This window comes from Bubalus kerabau, chromosome 14, assembly GCF_029407905.1.
Source record: "Bubalus kerabau isolate K-KA32 ecotype Philippines breed swamp buffalo chromosome 14, PCC_UOA_SB_1v2, whole genome shotgun sequence".
In the NCBI taxonomy this organism is placed as follows: Eukaryota; Metazoa; Chordata; class Mammalia; order Artiodactyla; family Bovidae; genus Bubalus; species Bubalus kerabau.
Window position 1 is genome coordinate 54,427,943 of NC_073637.1, and position 19,596 is coordinate 54,447,538.

General features: G+C 33.6%; 1 protein-coding gene across 3 annotated transcripts in view; it reads left to right on the plus strand.

The window, feature by feature from the left end:
* The window catches only part of CSMD3 (CUB and Sushi multiple domains 3), a 1,475,959-nt gene that overhangs the window by 1,394,013 nt on the left and 62,350 nt on the right, over positions 1-19,596 (plus strand). For all 3 annotated transcript variants that reach the window (XM_055546406.1, XM_055546407.1, XM_055546408.1), the window contains 6 exons: positions 1,302-1,475; positions 3,669-3,842; positions 5,013-5,198; positions 7,054-7,227; positions 10,311-10,493; positions 13,963-14,139. In XM_055546406.1, the coding sequence (XP_055402381.1) occupies positions 1,302-1,475; positions 3,669-3,842; positions 5,013-5,198; positions 7,054-7,227; positions 10,311-10,493; positions 13,963-14,139 (1,068 nt within the window). The remainder of the gene's footprint in view (positions 1-1,301; positions 1,476-3,668; positions 3,843-5,012; positions 5,199-7,053; positions 7,228-10,310; positions 10,494-13,962; positions 14,140-19,596) is intronic.

Here is a 19,596-nt window from a genome sequence, read left to right on the forward strand (position 1 = left end):
TCACGGTTTTGAATCCTTCTTTATATATAACTTTGTTTTTGGCCATGTAGGGTCTTCATTGCTGGACAGGCTTTTCTCTGGTTGCACTGAGCAAGAACTAGTTGTGATGCTAGGGCTTCTCACTGTGTGGTGGCTTCTCTTATTGTGGAGTAGAGGCCCTAGAGCACATGAGCTTCAGTACTTGCCACATGTGGGCTCAGTAATTGTGGCTCCCAGGTTCTAGAGCACAGGCTTATTAGCCGTGGCTCACAGGCTTACTTGTTCCATGGCATTTAATTTTGTATACTGCAACTATACTAGATTTATTTATTACTACTAATAGTTTTTGGTAGCATCTTTAGAATTTTCTATATATAGTATCTGAAAATAGTGACAGTTTCATTTCTTCCCTTCCAGTTTGGATGCTTTTTATTTTTTTTTTCCTTGTGTGATTACTGTTGTTAGGATTTCCAAACCCAGGTCTCCTGCATTGCAGGCAGATGCTTGACCATCTGAGCTATTAGGGAAACCCAACATAGTGCTTGGATCCCTGGAATAAATCACACTTGATCTTGGTGTATGATTTGTTTAAAGTATTGTTGAATTCAGTTTGCCAATATTTTGTTGAGGATTTTTTTTACATCTATATTTATTAGGGATATTGACCTTTAGGTTTCCTTTTTGTGGTGTCCTTGTCTGGTTTTGGTGTCAGGGTAATGCTGGCCTCATAAAATAAGCTTCAAAGATTTCTCTGTCATATAATTTTTTGGAAGAGTTTCAGAAGAATAACTATTAAAAATTCACCAATGAAGTCATCTGGTCCTGGATTTTTGTCTGTTGAAAGGGTTTTGACTACTGTTACTATCTGTGTACTGTGATTGTTTGATTCAGATTTTCTATTTCTTCATGAATCAGTCTTGAAAGATTGTAAATTTCTAAAGATTTATAAATTTCTTCTAGTTTTTCCAATTTGTTGGCTATAATTGCTCCTAGTAGTCTCATAATTCTTTGTATTTTTGTGCTAATAGTTGTAATTTCTCATCTTTTATTTCTGAGTGTATTTGAGCCTTCTCTCTTATTTTTAAAGAAAGAATTTTTAGTTCAGGTAATTTTCTCTGTTATTTATCTACTTCCTTGATTTCTATAAATGTATTTAATATATTCTTCTATGTATTTATTTTGGCTTTTCTTTTTTTATTTTCCTTTTCCTAAAATGAAATATTGCTTGTGTCATAAAATAGGATATTGCTATGTTGTATATAAATACATACATCATAAAACTAGATCATAATATTAAAAAATATTATTGTGACCCATTTCAGCGGGTCATTGTGGAATTCCGGAGCTTATTGTGAATGGTCAAGTCATTGGAGAAAACTATGGATACAGAGACACAGTTGTTTATCAGTGTAATCCTGGTTTCCGCTTGATTGGTTCTTCAGTAAGAATATGTCAACAAGATCACAATTGGTCTGGTCAACTTCCAGCCTGTGTGCGTAAGTAAGCATAGCAAAAGTAGTCAAAGACCTCTGTTCAGTTCTCATGTAATTACCTATATTTTTTTCTTAGGTAAGGTAAATGATTATATAGACAGATACACACATGCATATGCATGTGTATTTAAAGAACTCAATTCTCACAATGCATTTTTTTATACTGACATGCTAGACTTTAAATTAGGGTGTGTTCGGAAGTATAAAAAACCATTTACTATGAAAGTGGAAAATATATTAGAATGTCTGTCATTACTCTTTTGGATTTGGAACAATTTTGTAATTGTTTTAATAAAAGATCTCACTAGTTCAGCAAATATTCATCTAATCTCTTAATTTAGATGTGAATTTACACATGAAGGATAAAATGAATTTTAAAATATTCTAGTACTCTTTCTTTCTCTCACTGAATACCCAGTACTCAGAATAACACAATATTTCACATCACAATTTATCCTATTTTGGATTAAAAAGTAAATTATCCATATGTTTCTTATTTTTTCTCCTGATAATTTCCACCAGAAATCACTGATATCTGTATTAAAATCGATGTTAGGAAATGAGGTTAAATACTGTAAACATGTTGTAGTTTTAACATTATAGGATTAAATGATAAAGATTTTGGAGGCTTCAGAGAAATAATTCATGGGGCTTTTAGTATGAGTTCACATATTTATAAATTCTATCATTGTCAACCTCATATCAATCAAGAGTATTTTATTGGAGTTCTAGTTTAATGAAAAATACATTAGTTTGTTAAGATTTAATAAGAGAGCATACAGTTATCAAAATTGCTTCTCTGTGGTGTGTGTGCATGTGATAACAGACCGTATAATGATTTAAAGACAGAAATATTATGCTGGATCTATACCAGGTTTTTTGCCTTTCATTATATAAAGAAAGTGAAGTCAGTCAGTCATGTCTGACTCTTTGCAATCCCGTGGACTGTAGACTGCCAGGCTCCTCCATCCATTGGATTTTCCAGGCAAGAATACTGGGTGGGTTGTCATTTCCTTCACCAGGGGAATCTTCCCGACCCAGGAATCAAACCTGGGTCTCCTGAATTGCAGGTAGACTCTTTACTGGCTGAGCCACTGGGGAATCCCCTCATTATATAAAAGCATAGCCAACTAACACTACTACTTTTCTTGCTGAATAATTGAGACTATAAATGAAAATTGGCCCCTGAGGTAAAACAAGCACAAGTTTCTCTATTAATAATTTTAAACAGGAATAAGATGCAGTTACATTTTCAAATGAACAGTTGACATTAACATTACAGCAGAAAATTAATTGCTGTTGGGTCATTTAAAAAGTATTAAATGTGACGTCATCTTTCACTGTGCTCAGTTATGAAACAGTATTACTGGAGTTGCTATGATGAATTAGTGAGATAATGCAATAAAACAGTTCATAGAAATACAATGTGTTTGGGAAAACCAAGCACTAAATAAATTCTAAAAAAGAGCTTTAACATTAAAATGATTTAAATAGTTCATCTAATTGACGTCAGTATTTCCAAACAAAACTGCTAAGTTATCAAATATCAATAGTGAAGAAAATATACCAGTAAGGTTGTTTGATTTAGGGAATGTTAATATTGGTATCTCAATATATTAAGAATTCTAATACAGCATAAGACATCATTTTTATTGCAGTCATATTAAGCTGTTCTTCAAGCACACTTTTGTTTATCCATTAATCATAAAAAATGATTGCATAAATAATATAAGAAATGATTTCAAAATTAAATACAAAAAATTGCCTTCATTTATCTTCAATTCTTAAGCTCAACTAGAAAAGGAAAGTCGATTCAGTTTCATTCCTTTTTGCCATTAACTAGTTTTGTGAACTTCAATCATTCCCAAATGTCTTTGAATTTCAGTATTCTTCCCTAAAAAGAAATAAAATGAAAAGTTACCATGGAACTTTTAATATTTATGCACCACTTGCATACCATTACCAGAATTACAAATAATTGTCTACTCTCTAACATAATATTGTAATGATTCTACTCTATTGGACCAGTTTGGCTTTCTAAATTGTTCCTTTGCATTAGTAAAATTAAGTATTTTTTCCTACAAAAGTGGCCTTCTTTCCACATTCTTTGAGGTAATTAAGTGTACTTTTCATTTAATAATTGATAACCAATTATTCTATTCTGTGTCCCTCCCAACCCGACCCCGTTGCTATTAGCTGTGAGCTGTGGTCACCCTGGTAGTCCAATTTATGGAAGAACAAGTGGAAATGGATTCAATTTTAATGATGTGGTAACGTTCTCCTGCAATATTGGGTATCTCATGCAAGGGCCAACAAAGGCCCAGTGCCAGGCCAACAGACAGTGGAGCCAACCTCCGCCAGTGTGCAAAGGTAAAAATCTAACTGTGTCGCGTCTGAGAGCGTGGCAATAATGTGTCTGGGTAAGCACAAATGGTAATATTTGAAACAATTTGGGCAAAACAGTAGAAAATTAATAAAACAAATATTTAATATTATGTCATCTCATTACTAATGCTTTCCTTTTTCTTATTTTTTAACTTTTTAGAAGTTATAAAACTGGTAAATGCTATTTCAGTTGCTTAACTGTGTTATCTGGTACCTGTTCTATAGCTGTATATAAAGTCATTTAGCTCATTTTTACTTGCAGTTGGCTTCATAATTAATGGAACTAATCTCAGTTTATTTTTTCACATTTTTAAACATTGTGGAGTATAGTTAATTTACAATGCTATATTGTAAAATTTTGTTGGAGTATAGTTGATTTACAATGTTATGTTAGTTTCAGGTGTTTTATATATATATATATATATATATATATATATATGTATATATCTTTTTTAGATTCTTTTCCCATATAGGTAATTACACAGTATTGAGTAGAGTTCCCTGTACTATAGAGTAGGTCCTTATTAGTTATCTAGTTTATATATAGTAATATGTATATATCAATCCCAATCTCCCAGTTTATCTCCTCCCTTCCTCCTGGTACCGTAAGTTCATTTTCTACATCTGTGAGTCTATTTCTATTTTCTAAATCTTTCTCTGTCTGATTTACTTTACTCAGTATGACAATCTTCATATTTTTGGAAAAACAATGTTTGAGCTTTAAATTACCATGATACCTGTGTTAGGGGTTTATTTATTGTTCGTTCTATGGAAACATAGAGAATCATTTGTATTTTTTCTGTTTGCAAAGAGGTATGATATATTTCATAGTCTGATAAAAGACAACTCAATTATCACTTTCCTCCATTTTCTATAACCATAGCTTGAAAGGTATATTTCTTTTTTTTAATGTATCATTCTTTATAAATCTGTATTCAGTATATTTACAGAGTTGCTGTTGTTTCAAATAGTTTTGCAAAGAAGTTCTCCTGTTTCCAATATTTTCAGCCATATATCCATAGTTCTTTATGTTAATTTTCTTCCTTGAATCTTTGTTTTGTTTGATAAAATTTACCTTTGAAACTAAGTTTCTAATGAAAATTTATATATTATATTATTCTAAATATATATTTAAAAAATGTGTCATTTGTTTAGTGGTCAACTGTTCTGATCCTGGAATTCCAGCCAATTCCAAAAGAGAAAGTAAAATAGAACATGGGAATTTCACCTATGGCACTGTGGTATTCTACGACTGCAATCCTGGATATTTCTTATTTGGATCTTCAGTTTTGATATGTCAACCAAATGGACAATGGGACAAACCTTTACCAGAATGTATCAGTAAGTAGATAATGTGAACTCTTTCTTGAGAAAATGCCCTGACACCATACATGTATATTTATTGTCTTTATGAAATATTTAGAGCTGTGTATCAGAAGGAAGTGTACTGATTGTACTTTTTTATTGTTTTGAAAGTGCCCTTCCTGTGTTCTGCCAATTCAGTGCCTGTGTGCCATCCATATTAATATTAATATGATTAATATTTCTCTATTATTCCTTGATTTTGAACCTTCATGGAACAGACAATATTAAAGGCAGATATATTTCATACTCTGTGATGTTGCCATTCCATGAGAGGCAACTATATTTTTATTTTCTCATGTACTACTGTTTCAAATTTCATTTAAAGCAAAATGAGTCAATATAAATAGCCACTAGGGCTGCAAAATGCTTGAGAAAATTAGAGTGTTACCTAAAACTCATTGACTTTAAATATTTATCTTATACAGGCACATGCATATATGAAATGTTAATATACATTGTCTTTAAGGTAGTAGGAATATGAATACATTTTGTTATATGTTGTTTTGGAGCTATAGAATATAAATAAAATAAATTATAGCAGTTTTGCATATAATTAGCATGTATAGTGAGAAAATAATTTAACAGAAATAAATCAAAAGTATCTGAAGACAGAGAAATGAACTTGAATTCTAGGCATTCAGCTTATAGATAGGACTCAGTTACATTTGCTTCTCAGAGTTGATGAATATTGGACATGATAGGAAAGAAACAATCATTGTGCAAGTAATTTTTGGTTATACTAAATTGCTAAATTACAAAATCATTTTATGATTGTTTTATTTAGAGGTACTTTATGTACATGCAGTTTTTTAAATACTTGTGGCATCATTTATGTACTCATTCATGAACAAATAAAAACTTATAGAGTGCCTATCTAATTTCATATACTATGCACATAATTCAGTCAATTGTTGATCCCTTGTTTAAAATGTATTTGATTTCTCTTTGTAGACTAGTTAGTCTAATGGTTTAAGTAGTTCACTTATCCTTGTATGGCTACAACATGAAAGTTAAAATCTTTTGTAGGACCTATAAACATGAACTTCTTCAGATTTTCATAGCTCTCATATACTTTTTACCTTTTCGTTATTTTCTATTGTACTTCCTGGTAGTGTGCTATTTACTCAGGGGTTTTATTAAGTTTATATCTCCTGTGTGCTATTTAATACTCATCATATGTAATACTCTAGTCATAAAAGGGAACACATAGTAAGTCCCCAAGCTACTTCTAGCTTATAGAGAATTCTCAGTGTTTTAACATCTGATTCTGCTCAGCTCAGCTGTATTTTGGTTGATAAGCCTCTGAGTATTTTCATTTTACAGGATGATTTATTTATTAATGGTCAGGAGTAGAATTTAGACTATATATGCATAGTCTGAATCGTGTGCCACAGATCCATCTTCCATCCTTCTCCTTTACCCTCAAAGTTTTTCCCTTTTAATTTTTGTAAGGCATTTTGAATTCTATATGGAATCCTATAACCTTATTTAGCCAATCAATACCACTCCTCTCCCTATCTTTCACATCCTTATCTAGACGAATGCTTCCAATCCATGTACATGTGTATATAAACAAACACCCATCACCCCAATACATACAGGCTTATTGACTCAGTCATTTAAGCTTACTTACAGCGTTCCTGTTATACTCAGGGTGAGTGGTCTAACAGAATAACTCCTGTAACTTCAACTTCATATAAATGTTTGATTTTCAGAGGATGTATATAGTGGAGCAGATAATTCTGATTCATTAATATTTCAAAAAAAGTTGGTACAGGTTGTTCGATAGGAGATATAAAAAAATTTTATATTCAATAATTATGTATTGTAGTGATTGACTGTGGACACCCTGGCGTTCCTCCTAATGCAGTCCTGTCTGGTGAGAAGTATACCTTTGGGTCTACTGTTCACTATTCCTGCACAGGAAAGCGTACACTTCTAGGCCAATCATCAAGGACTTGCCAATTAAACGGCCATTGGAGTGGATCACAACCTCATTGTTCAGGTACCACTAGGAAAATTGGATGATGTTTATTGGAAATTACATTATGAGTATTATGACTGGGGCTATTTTATTAGTAGTATTATGATAAGGACCTCCTGGGTGCTCAGTGGTAAAGAACCTACATGCTAGTGCAGGAGATGGAGGTAATGTGGGTTCAATCCCTGGGTCAGGAAGATTCCCTGGAGAAAGAAATGGCAACCCACTTTAATATTCTTGCCTGGAGAATTTCATGGACAGTGGAGGCTGGTGGGCTACAGTCCATAGGGTCTCAAAGAGTTGGACAGGACTTAGCAACTGAACTTGAACACAAAGCAATGTAAAGAGACACAATAATACATTTCTCTCTTAAAAATATCACGAGGGAAGCTATAACATTATTTTTACATTTATCAGAATTCTTAAGGTAATTTAGAATTTACAATGCAAATTAATACTGATCTTATATATGAAAAATTACAGGTGTAAGTTTTGAACTGTGTTGTATTGAACATACGTGGGTTTAGAATGGTACTTTCTGTGAAATGCTTTTATCCATTAGAATAGCAAATCACTTAAGCTTTAGCAATTCCATTTTCAGATCAGATCAGATCAGTGGCTCAGTCGTGTCCGACTCTTTGCGAACCCATGAATCGCAGCACTCCAGGCCTCCCTGTCCATCAACAACTCTCGGAGTTCACCCAGATTCATGTCCATCGAGTCAGTGATGCCATCCAGCCATCTCATCCTCTAGCGTCCCCTTCTCCTCCTGCCCCCAATCCCTCCCAGCATCAGAGTCTTTTCCAATAAGTCAACTCTTCGCATGAGGTGGCCAAAGTACTGGAGTTTCAGCTTTAGCATCATTCCTTCCAAATAAATCCCAGGGCTGATCTCCTTCAGAATGGACTGGTTGGATCTCCTTGCAGTCCAAGTGACTCTCAAGAGTCTTCTCCAACACCACAGTTCAAAACCATCAATTCTTTGGCACTCAGCTTTCTTCTCAGTCAAACTCTCACATCCATACATGACCACAGGAAAAACCATAGCCTTGACTAGACGGACCTTTGTTGGCAAAGTAATGTCTCTGCTTTTCAATATGCTATCTAGGTTGGTCATAACTTTCCTTCCAAGGAGTAAGCGTCTTTTAATTTCATGGCTGCAAGTCACCATCTGCAGTGATTTTGGAGCCCAAAAAAATAAAGTCTGACACTGTTTCCACTGTTTCCCTATCTATTTCCCATGAAGTGATGGGACCGGATGCCATGATCTTTGTTTTCTGAATGTTGAGTTTTAAGCCAACTTTTTCACTCTCCTCTTTCACTTTCATCAAGAGGCTTTTTAGTTCCTCTTCACTTTCTGCCATAAGTGTGGTGTCATCTGCATATCAGAGGTTATTGATATTTCTCCCGGCAATCTTGATTCCAGAGGTAATATTATATCAATGATTTCCTGTTAGAATTCAGTTCTTTGTATCTGAACTTTTAAGCAATTGATTATTTAATAGCATGATTTTAAAATAAAGTCATAAATGTTTTAAATTAAACTAACCCAACAAGTTTTATGAGAGATGTTTATCTATCATAATTTGATTTATTAAGGCAACAGAAAACTCCTGTGTCACTATAATCCCAATAGCATTTTCTTAGAATATGTAAATATTAAATCTATTTTTAATAATTTTTTCACAAAGTAAGCATTTGATAAATATTATCTAAGGTCTTTAAGCTACTATTTTTCTTCAATAATTGTTATTTCAGTTTTCGAGCTGTGAGGTTACCTTACTTGATACTATTCATTCTATTTTTACCTATCTGCCAATATTAATGCTTATTTTTCTGCCTATTCTTTTTATTTACATATTTATTTTTGTGTTATTGTATCTCTGTGGAGATCATATGACAACTTATTAGGAGTTGTTTCACATTATTCTTCTTTTACAGGTAAAAGGTGTGAAATAGTTCATTAATTTCAGTTATGTTAATTATTATGTAATTATGGTTAAATCCTATGAGATCACTGCCTGAGACTTCAAATTTAATCTATAAATTATGGAAACTATCAGTTAATTTATTTACTCAGATAACTGATAATACACATAAACCCACAAGCATTTTCTCTGTCACACACAATGGATTAGAAAGCTACTACTTAGTTGTAGAATAAAGTGTGTATACATATATTTAAAAGTAAAATAGTGTCATTAAATCTTTATGTGGTTATTAATATTGCTTATATGATGATAAGCAAGTATTAGGAAAGATTCCAGATGCACAGAGCATGTCAAAATTGGCATCTAGGTAGACAGAAAGCACTTTCAGTGATTATACCTTCAACTTTCTCTCTGTTTCTCTGTCTCTCTCTGTCTTTTCTCTATCTGTCTTACTGAAAACTAGTTGTGGCAACTTTAATTAGACATATTTAAGAAATGAGAAGGGGACTGAGCAAACCCTACACACTATAGTCAAGAGAAACACCCTGTCATGAGCAAAATCCTTCTTAACAACTTGTCAGAGTTTCTAGTCTTTGTTTATAATTCATTTTTGTACTTTTATGTATAAAAAGTATGGAGTTTTTTCATCTTTGGTCAATGGTCATTAATAGAGAAGATTAAATGGTATAAGTTTAGGCTAGAAATATTATACTTTAATATTTACATTTTCCAACACATCACTGTTCTGTTTTAACAGAAACTGATTTTAATTCAGAGAAGAAAAGATGAAAATTGCCAAATCCACGTTCTAAATTTTAACTGTATGAACCCATTGTCATTTGAGCCCAAAGAATTGTCAATTATGAATTTTCCATTACCTTGGTTAAGAACTAGATTCAGGAAATACTAATGAAATGTCTTCAACTTATGAGACGTTTCCAAATATCACTGGAAAATAACACCATGCTCCACAACTATTTTCTTTTTCCTTTAGGCTTTTTATTGTGACTGGAGTCAAATGGAAAGTATGAATTATGATTTTACCCAGTCAACTTACCATATTAAAGCACAACATGAATAGCAACAAAAAAAAAATGCCCACAGGATTGATGAACTAAATCATGAGTTTAATAAATGTTTATTGAATTAAATTAACTTGGACTGTACTGAATTGCAGGTGATGCTACTGGTACATGTGGGGATCCAGGTACTCCTGGTCACGGTTCTAGACAGGAAAGCGATTTCCGAACCAAGAGTTCTGTACGCTTTGCCTGTGATACTGGTTATATCCTTCATGGTTCAGAAGAAAGAACATGTTTACCCAATGGCAGTTGGACTGGAAGGCAGCCTGAATGCAAAGGTAAAGTCAAGTAGAAACTAATAACATTGAGAGTGCTGGAATTTGATGTGGATCACATTCAACTGTGTGCTGCTAAGTGAAATTACTCCTTCCAGTACTCTCTGTCTTCAACCATGGAATAAAAGTAGTAGTATTCCAGTTTTACCAATACTATCGTATAAAAGAAATATGACAGGTAATAATTATTAATTTAGTCTCAAGTATGTATCAAGTGTCATTTATATACAAACATTATTCACATCACAGCAGATATCAAGATTGGAAAAGCTAAAAAGATATTTTTCCCCCATCACAGTGCTCTGAATTGTTGACAGCACTAGGAAAAAATTAGGTTGTTCTTACATCAACTCATTCCTCACAATATGTTTTAGTTTTCAGGTTTGTAGAAATGGTAAAATATAGAAAGATGTCTAAGTATACATGATGTTTTTCATTTATGGGTATTGCTAATAACCAGAACAGAGGAACCTGGTTGGCTACAGTCCATGAGGTCGCAAAGAGTCAGTCAGACACAATTGAGCGACAAAGCACAGCACAGCACAGAATTGTTCTGATCGATTCAGAGTTAACAGGATCAAATCTTTACAATATTCACTAAAAAGAAAATGTTGCAGGGAAAATATCCTTATAATTTAAATTGCTCTTTTTTGAGGTTATTTTAGGGCAAAAGCTAAACTTACAAAAGTATTTATGAAACTTGCTTGATGTTGTACCAAATGTATTGGTTTTATAAATAGAAAACAATTCCCAGTGGAACCTTCTTAACAGTTTTTTAATTGACTATATTTCAGAAACTTTTTATTATGTTTAAATACTATATCTATATTTTAGGAAAGGCATTCATCCTTTTTTAAGTGGACTGAATTTAATAATGGTAAGAGAGAATTACAAATCTGTTTCTGTTATAGGTTGGGGAACAAAGTCGTTGAGCAAAAGACACTAAGTACGCTGTCTTCACTTCATTTCTCAAGCTTAGTTACCAAAGGCAAAGTCTTTATAATGACGTTGCACATTATGTGGGTGATAGCTAAGTCAGCCTTTTGTTCAGCTGTACTGCAAAATATTTTTAGATGAAATGCAACTCAACCCAGTGCTAACCTTGTTTTGTTCATATATACATTATAGATAAAACAGAAGTAGGAGTTGTAGCAAATATAACAGAATTAATACTTTTCTCATAAAATGGAGCTCATGCAATTCACTTGGTAAAACAGATTCTAGTAAATGAATAGAAAGAACAAATAAACAGAAAATACAAAAGAGCAAAAAAAAATTGCAGTTATAGAAGAAATTCTACATAAGTACTAATCAGAAAATTATGGTTAAACAACAAAGCATCACTTTTAATTTGTTTTAATATGAAATTGTAGTGCATGTACAGCAAAACTAGAACTTCAAAGCATTTCTGGAGCCTTTTTATTACATTTTAGATTAATTTGATAAAATGCATATATATTGTTAGCTTTGACCTATTAACTCCATTTTTGAGAATTTAGTTCCTAAAGAAAATAAAAATATTAAAGAGAACACACAATCATAAAGATGCATTATTTTTATTTCAAACACTCTAACTACCAAAAACAGGAACCAATCTGACACTAGAAAAAATATCACATAGGAAATTGTATATTTACATAATGTGATAGAGAAAATACTAGAATAAGCCATGAAGCAATATGAGAAAATGTATCATACAAAGCTTAGTTGAAAAATAAGACTCAAAAGTATGCATTCTATTAAAATCATAGGAAATGATAGTCACTTGAGAGAAAAATATAGAAGTCAATATAATAAAAATGACAATATTACAGAGAGGTGAAATTTGTAATATTTTTATTCTCTTTATTTCAAATGTTTGGTAGTGCCGTATTACTTTAGTAATGGAAAACCTTTCTGAGAATACAATAGATTAACTATCTATTAAATATTAAATGTCTATTAAAGATTAAATATTCAAATATCAAATTAATATGATAAATAAAAAATTACAGATTTAAAGAGTGTAACATTCTTTGACAAACTGACAAGGTTTTTAAAAATGATGGGACATGATATTGGAGGGGTTGTGTGAAAATAAGCAAACTTTCACACCATTGATACAAATGTGTATTGTTATATAGTGTTCTGATAATTTGGATAACTCTGTATATACTCAAAATATTTTTCAAAACTTAAAATTATCCAGAAATTCCACTTTTAGAAATTTATCTTAAAAATAGGATCAATGTACATAGTTGTATACACAAGCTAGAGTATATTATAACCCAAAATGTTAGAGAAATTAAACTAAATTGAATTTCATGTTTATCAGCAGGACATTAGTTAGTAGATCCTGAATACACACAGAATGGAAGAGTATCCCATTACTAACCTTTATGAAAGATGCCCAAATTATTATTTGCAAACTGTTTGTTTCCTGTCTACCCACAAACCTATAGCATCGCTACAAATGACAGACAAAATTAAGTATTTAAGATGTAGGGATTCCCTGATGGCTCAGACGGGTAAAGCATCTGCCCAAAATGCAGGAGACCCCGGTCCGATCCCTGGGTTGGGAAGAGCCCCTGGAGAAGGAAATGGCAACCCACTCCAGTACTCTTGCCTTGAAAATTCCATGGATGGAGGAGGAGCCTTGTGGGCTACAGTCCATGGGGTCGCAAAGAGTCGGATACGACTGAGTGACTTCCCTTAAAATGTATGATTATACTTCATATTCATACAAATAGCCTTAAAATTTGTAAAGTCTTAGGAAGTTTTCTTATACTGCAACAAAAGTAGATATTGCAACTGACATAGGCTTCTTTTTTAATATATAAAAAATTCACTTATGCCATTGATGGCAAGTAGTTAAACATAATATCATATAATCATAAAAGGCATTTATGTTTGTGACTCCTATTTAGGATGTATTGAAAACTTAATGAAAGTCATTCCTACTTTGTTTTATTCAGTTTATTTTTGTAGACTTTGGTCCAGAAATAGAGATTATAAAGTTTTAATGCAAACCAGTTATATAAAAACAAACACAATGCTTATAATATTTAAGTGTATATTTTATATTTGTTTTCTAACAAATATAATTGTAGTAAATCTTTGTTGCTTCTCATTACATATCTTCCAATTTTACATGAGTAGTTTTTTAGGCAGAGACTCTTAAAATCCTTCTTTGAAAGATTTTATATTACCCAAAAGCAATACTGAAGTAATTATGTGCAAAGTTTTTACCAAAGTGACTAACAAAAATCATAAAAAAATAGCTATTCTATGATTTGTATCCCAGTAAGTAAACTAATAAAATCAATATAAATTCATCTTGAATTTTAACTCCTCATAAAACAGACTTCAATGCTTAGAGGATTTTTATAGCTTCTTTGGACAATTTGAAACAATCATTTATTCCTTAACTGTTCGTGAGAGGATTCTTGAATGCACTATTTTTATATATACTCTTGACCATTTTGTTTTATAGCTGTACAGTGTGGTAACCCTGGGACAACAGCCAATGGAAAAGTCTTTCGGATTGATGGCACAACATTTTCTAGTTCAGTCATTTATTCCTGCGTGGAGGGATATATTCTCTCTGGACCTTCAGTTAGGCAGTGCACAGCCAATGGAACGTGGTCTGGAACTTTGCCTAACTGTACAAGTAAGTTTCTTTTCAATATTTTGAAATATCACTAGATGTATGAAAAGTAGTTGTATAAACATGTATGTCTGTGTTTTGTATTATAATTAATCAAACCAGGCAAGAGTTTGAATATTTATAGGTGGTTCAGACCATAAGGAATCTGCCTAAAATGCAGGAGACCTGGGTTCAATCCCTGGGTTGGGAAGATCCTAAGGAGAAGGGAATGGCAACCTACTCCAGTATTCTTGCCTGAAGATTTTCATGGACAAAGGAGCCTAGTGGGCTCCATTACATAGGGTCACAAAGAGTCAGACATGACTGAGCCGCTCTTTCACTTTCCCCTAAAAATGATAGTAGTGTTATGGTCGCATGTATACTAGTGAGTTTAATATTCAGCTTCAAAGGTATTATATAGGCAGAGAAAAGAGGGATCACAGAAAATCAGTGTTATTAAATATAATTTTACAGTGTATTAAAAATAGAGATGAATTATCCCCTATAATCAAGACTAAATATATAACATTCAAGACTAAAAATAGAATGAAATTTTATTTTGCCAATCTCATACATATTAATTGTTAACTTGGTTTTTTAAAAAGTGGACTGATTATTTATGGGTTCTTGCACTGTTTAGGGAGAAGGCAATGGCACCCCACTCCAGTACTCCTGCCTGGAAAATCCCATGGACAGAGGAGCCTGGTAGGCTACAGTCCATGGAGTCACTAAGAGTTGGACACGACTGACCAACTTCACTTTCATTTTTCACTTTCATGCATTGGAGAAGGAAATTGCAACCCACTCCAGTGTTCTTGCCTGGAGAATCCCAGGGACAGGGGAGCCTGGTGGGCTGCCGTGTATGGGGTTGCACAGAGTCGGACATGACTGAAGCGACTTAGCAGCAGCAGCAGCACTGTTTAGGGAAGTCTTAGTGGCAGATTTGCCCTCTTGAGATGTAAAATCTTATGGCATTCTAGTGATTCAGCATCATAAAGAAATTACCCACTTGATGGATTTTTAAATGTACTTAAAATTCCTATATATAAATTAATGCTTACCTATGGAAAAAAATAGAATTTACTTAACAAACAATAATTTATCCACTGGAAAATCATGGCTGCTTATATTAATTAAGAGGAACTGCAGCAGCATCATATAAATCATGAAATTTTTGAAAGAAGAGCTATTTTATGTCTGTTCAGAGACTCACTCAAGGAGTTATGAGAAGTTGCCAAAGTCTTTGAATGAAGTAGGCTCTCAGGACACTAATGGAGTTTCTTGTGTATTAAAATTTGAACAGATTATACTTTTGAAATAGAGGTCTTCATTAAAAATAGTTTGTGAATATCAAAATAAATGGGCATGAGTAAAATTTGTAAATGAGGAGCATACTGCTTCCAGGATTCAAAAAGACGTTGGTCCTGAGGTCAATAGTTCTTGACGGTGTCAGTAATGGATCCACTCTTGGCTGATGTAGTAATTTCCAGAAATATATAAGCTAGACCTTGTACTGTATGTGGGTAAATGATCCATCACCTGCCACTTTTTTTTCTTTAGCTCCTTTGTGAGTATTTGTACTTTCTGAATAAATGACTGAAAACAATCTATTCATAGGAGGATTCCATCAAAGTAATGCCATATCATATTTGTGATTCTGGAGAAAGTTGGTTGTATTAATAACTAATATCTTGCTTGAAAACTGTGTGTGATGGCAAGGCTGTTGACATACTGTGTGATTATTTTGTTTCTTGAAAGCTGAGGACAAACTACGGCTCAAAGGTTGTTGAAATAAGCACTATTAGAACAATCAGCCAAATCTGTAGTAGCAGAATAATTTCCAGTTATTGATTTGAGTCAGTAATAAGTAATATTCCTGGCCTCGTGTCAGTACCAGATACTGTTATATCTCCTCTTTGGGAGAAGTTCTTTATTTCCCTTTGGCCAGTTTGGTCTTGGCTTAATCAGGTTTTCTCCTAGGTCTCCAAAGATCTCTGTGAATGCGTGTCCTCTCTTGTACTCCATCTCATAAAGTTCCACTTTGTCCTCTTCTGTCCAATCCATCTTTAAAACTCAGGGAATCCACTTGGCTTTGCATAGGGTCCTTCTTCCTGTGCCCGCTGAAAAAATATCTTTGGGCAGTAAGATGAGACAGTCATAGCACTCATCTCATCCGTTTCCTGTCACTCGAGGTTTACTGTGCTTTGCTGCCTGATGAAAGCTGTATTTTTTTTTTTTTTTGAGGGTTGAGGAGTTGTTTTAAAACAACTTCCTTGTTTTTCTGTCTTGAAGGAAAGAAAGTCTCCCACTTTCTTTTAAAACGTGTCATTTTTGTAAAACTGAACAATTTAACAATTAACAAATACGCTTTACTCTTTTCATACTATAGGGCTTCCCTGGTGTCTCAGATGGTAAAGAATCTGCCTGCAATGCACGTGACATAAGTTCAATCCCTCGGTCAGGAAGATCCCCTGGACGAATAGTCTTTGTTATTTCATTCTATACCACCCTACCTGAGCCTTTAAAACTCTTACCCAGTGCCCTTGAAATATTAGCTCAAATGGCACATTTGGGAAAAACCCTGCTAGGACACTTCTTCTTCATATCCCTTTGGCTAAAACTGATCTCGCTCTATGCTGTTTAACTCTTCTATGGCAATTACTTATACCACTAAACTATAAACCTCAAAGGGCAATAGGAATCAGGGCTGTTTTATCTCATTGACCCTCTAGCCCATGATATGTAAATTTAGTAAATAGTTATTGACTGACTCATGTATCTCATATGAGCTTTTTTTTTTAGCTATTAGTACATATTACTTACCATTCCATTCCATTTAAAAATACTTGTAGAAAGGGCTTGTAATTTTATACATAACGTGACACATGATTCTGGTATACGCAAGTGTTAATCACTCAGTCATGTCTGATTCTTTGTGACCCTTTGGACTGTAGCCTGCCAGGCTCCTCTGTCCAAGGAATTCTCTAGCAAGAATACTGCAGTGGGTTGCCACGTCTCCTCCAGGGGATCATCCCAAACCAGAAATGGAACCGGAGTCTCCTGTATCTCCTGCATTAAAGGCAAATTCTTTACCCACATGCTGAGTCATCAGGAAAGTGTTCAATATACAGTTATGGAAAAGAATGAAATAATGAATACATTCAGAGTAAAGGAAATCTGCTGAGTAGCACATTTTTTCATGTTGAGTAACAATTTCACTTATTCATGGGTAAATACCTAAGTGTTTATCTGAAGTGTTTGCCAATTTTAGTAAAGATAAACAAATAAACACATCCTAATTCTTAAGACTGATATTGCATTAAATTTTTTACTGAATCGTCTTTGTTTTCCTTAGGAAATTTTTAACCAAGTTAAAAACACTCAATTAAGACAGACTGGTAGGAAATAACATATCAAAAAATAAACTCTTTTTTTGTGTAAGTCCCTTAAGGAGAAGTATTATGTTCAGTAAGGCATTTCAAACATTAGCTTTTAAATGATATATTGCTGTTAAACTGAAAACTGAGAATTTTAATTGTTGATTTACTTCTTCAAAAAAACTGCTAAAACCTAGAAGCAACCCAAACCAAAGGCAGAACTAAAATTATCCTTCCAAAAAGAACACAGAGAGGTTTCATTGGAAATTAAAACAGACTAAACTTTTATAATTAAAGAATTTAAGATACTAAAAATTAATACGCAGTGATCCATTGCTTAGAACCAGAGTTTCAGAGTCTTTCTTGTTAATTTGCAATGGAAGTTGATTTAAACAAATGATTGATAGAATAGTGTAACTTTAGAGCTGGAAGAGATCGTGGCATAGACTCTCATGCACAGGTCAGGAAACTGAGGCACCAATTCATTTAATTGACATACTAACTACTAACTTTGTCTGAGTGAATCTTAACAAATTATGGAAAATTTTTAAAGAGATAGGAATATCAGACCGCCTTACCTGTCTTCTGAGAAACCTGGTTGCAAGTCAAGAAGCAACAGTTAGAACTGGATATGGAACAACTGACTGGTTCCATATTGGGAAGGGAGTACATCAAGGCTGCAAATTGTCACCCAACTTGTTTAAATTATATGCTGAGTACATCATGTAAAATGCTGGGCTGGATGACTCACATGCTGGAATCAAGATTCTGGGAGAAATAACAACCTCAGATATGCAGATGATACCACTTTAATGGCAGAAAGCAAAGAGGAACTAAAGAGCCTCTTGATGAGGGTGAAAGAAGAGAATGAAAAAGCTGGTTTAAAACTCAACATTCAATAAACTAAAATCATGGCATCCAGTCCCAATACTTCATGGCAAATAGATGGGGAAAATGTGGAAATGGTAACAGATCTTATATTCTTGGGCTACAAAATCACTGTGGATTTTGGCTGCAGCCACAAAATTAAAAGATGCTTCCTTCTTGGAGAAAAACCTATGATAAACATAGATAGCATATTAAAAAACCTGGGATATCACTTTGCCAACAAAGGTCCATCTAGACAAAGCTTTGGTTTTACAGTAATCATGTACAGATATGAGAGTTGGACCATAAAGATGGCTGAGTGCCGAAGCATTGGTGCATCTGATTTGTGGTGCTACAGAAGAATCTTGAGAGTCCCTTGGACAGCAAGGAGATCATACCAGTCAATCCTAAAGGAAATCAATCTGAATATTCCCTGTAAGGCCTGATGCTGAAACTGAAGCTCCAATACTTGGCCATCTGATGCAAAGAGCTGACTCAGTGGAAAAGACCATGATGCTGGAAAGACTGAGGGCAGGAAAAGAGGGGGACAGAGAGGAGATGGTTGGATGGCATCAGCACCTCAGTGTCCATGAGTTTGAGCAAACTCCGGGAGATAGTGAAGGACAGGAAATCCTGGCATGCTACATTCCACTGAGTCACAAAGTCAGACATGAATTAGTGACTAAACAGCAACTACTGACAGAGCTCACCACTGAGCAATCATTTTCACCACATAAATGCAGAAAATTTCCCATTGCATGAATTTTTAAATTTCTTAGAAATAAAGGAAACTGTAAGTTCAAATACAATATTTTTCATAAGTTTTGATTTAATGTAATTGTCTTTTGTGGGCATTTTTTATAGTATCTATATACAAGGATATATATATTAATTGAATTAAACTAGGTATAAAAAAAAATTAAAGTATTGGACTAAATTTCTAAACCACATTCCTGATTCAAATTTTTGGAAAACCCACCTAAGCAAAACAAAACTTCCCTTTTATCCTTTTCATTCAAATTGTTATTATTTTTATGCATAAATAAAAATATGTCATTCAGTGTTTACCATTTGTTAGCATTTGTGTTTTTGGAAGTGAGTGTTTGCTGTGACCAGTGCATTCTCTTGGCAAAACTCTTAGCCTTTGCCCTGCTTCATTTTGTACTCCAAATCCAAACTTGCCTGTTACTCCAGGTATCTCTTAACTTCCTACTTTTCCTACAATGCATAAAAGCAA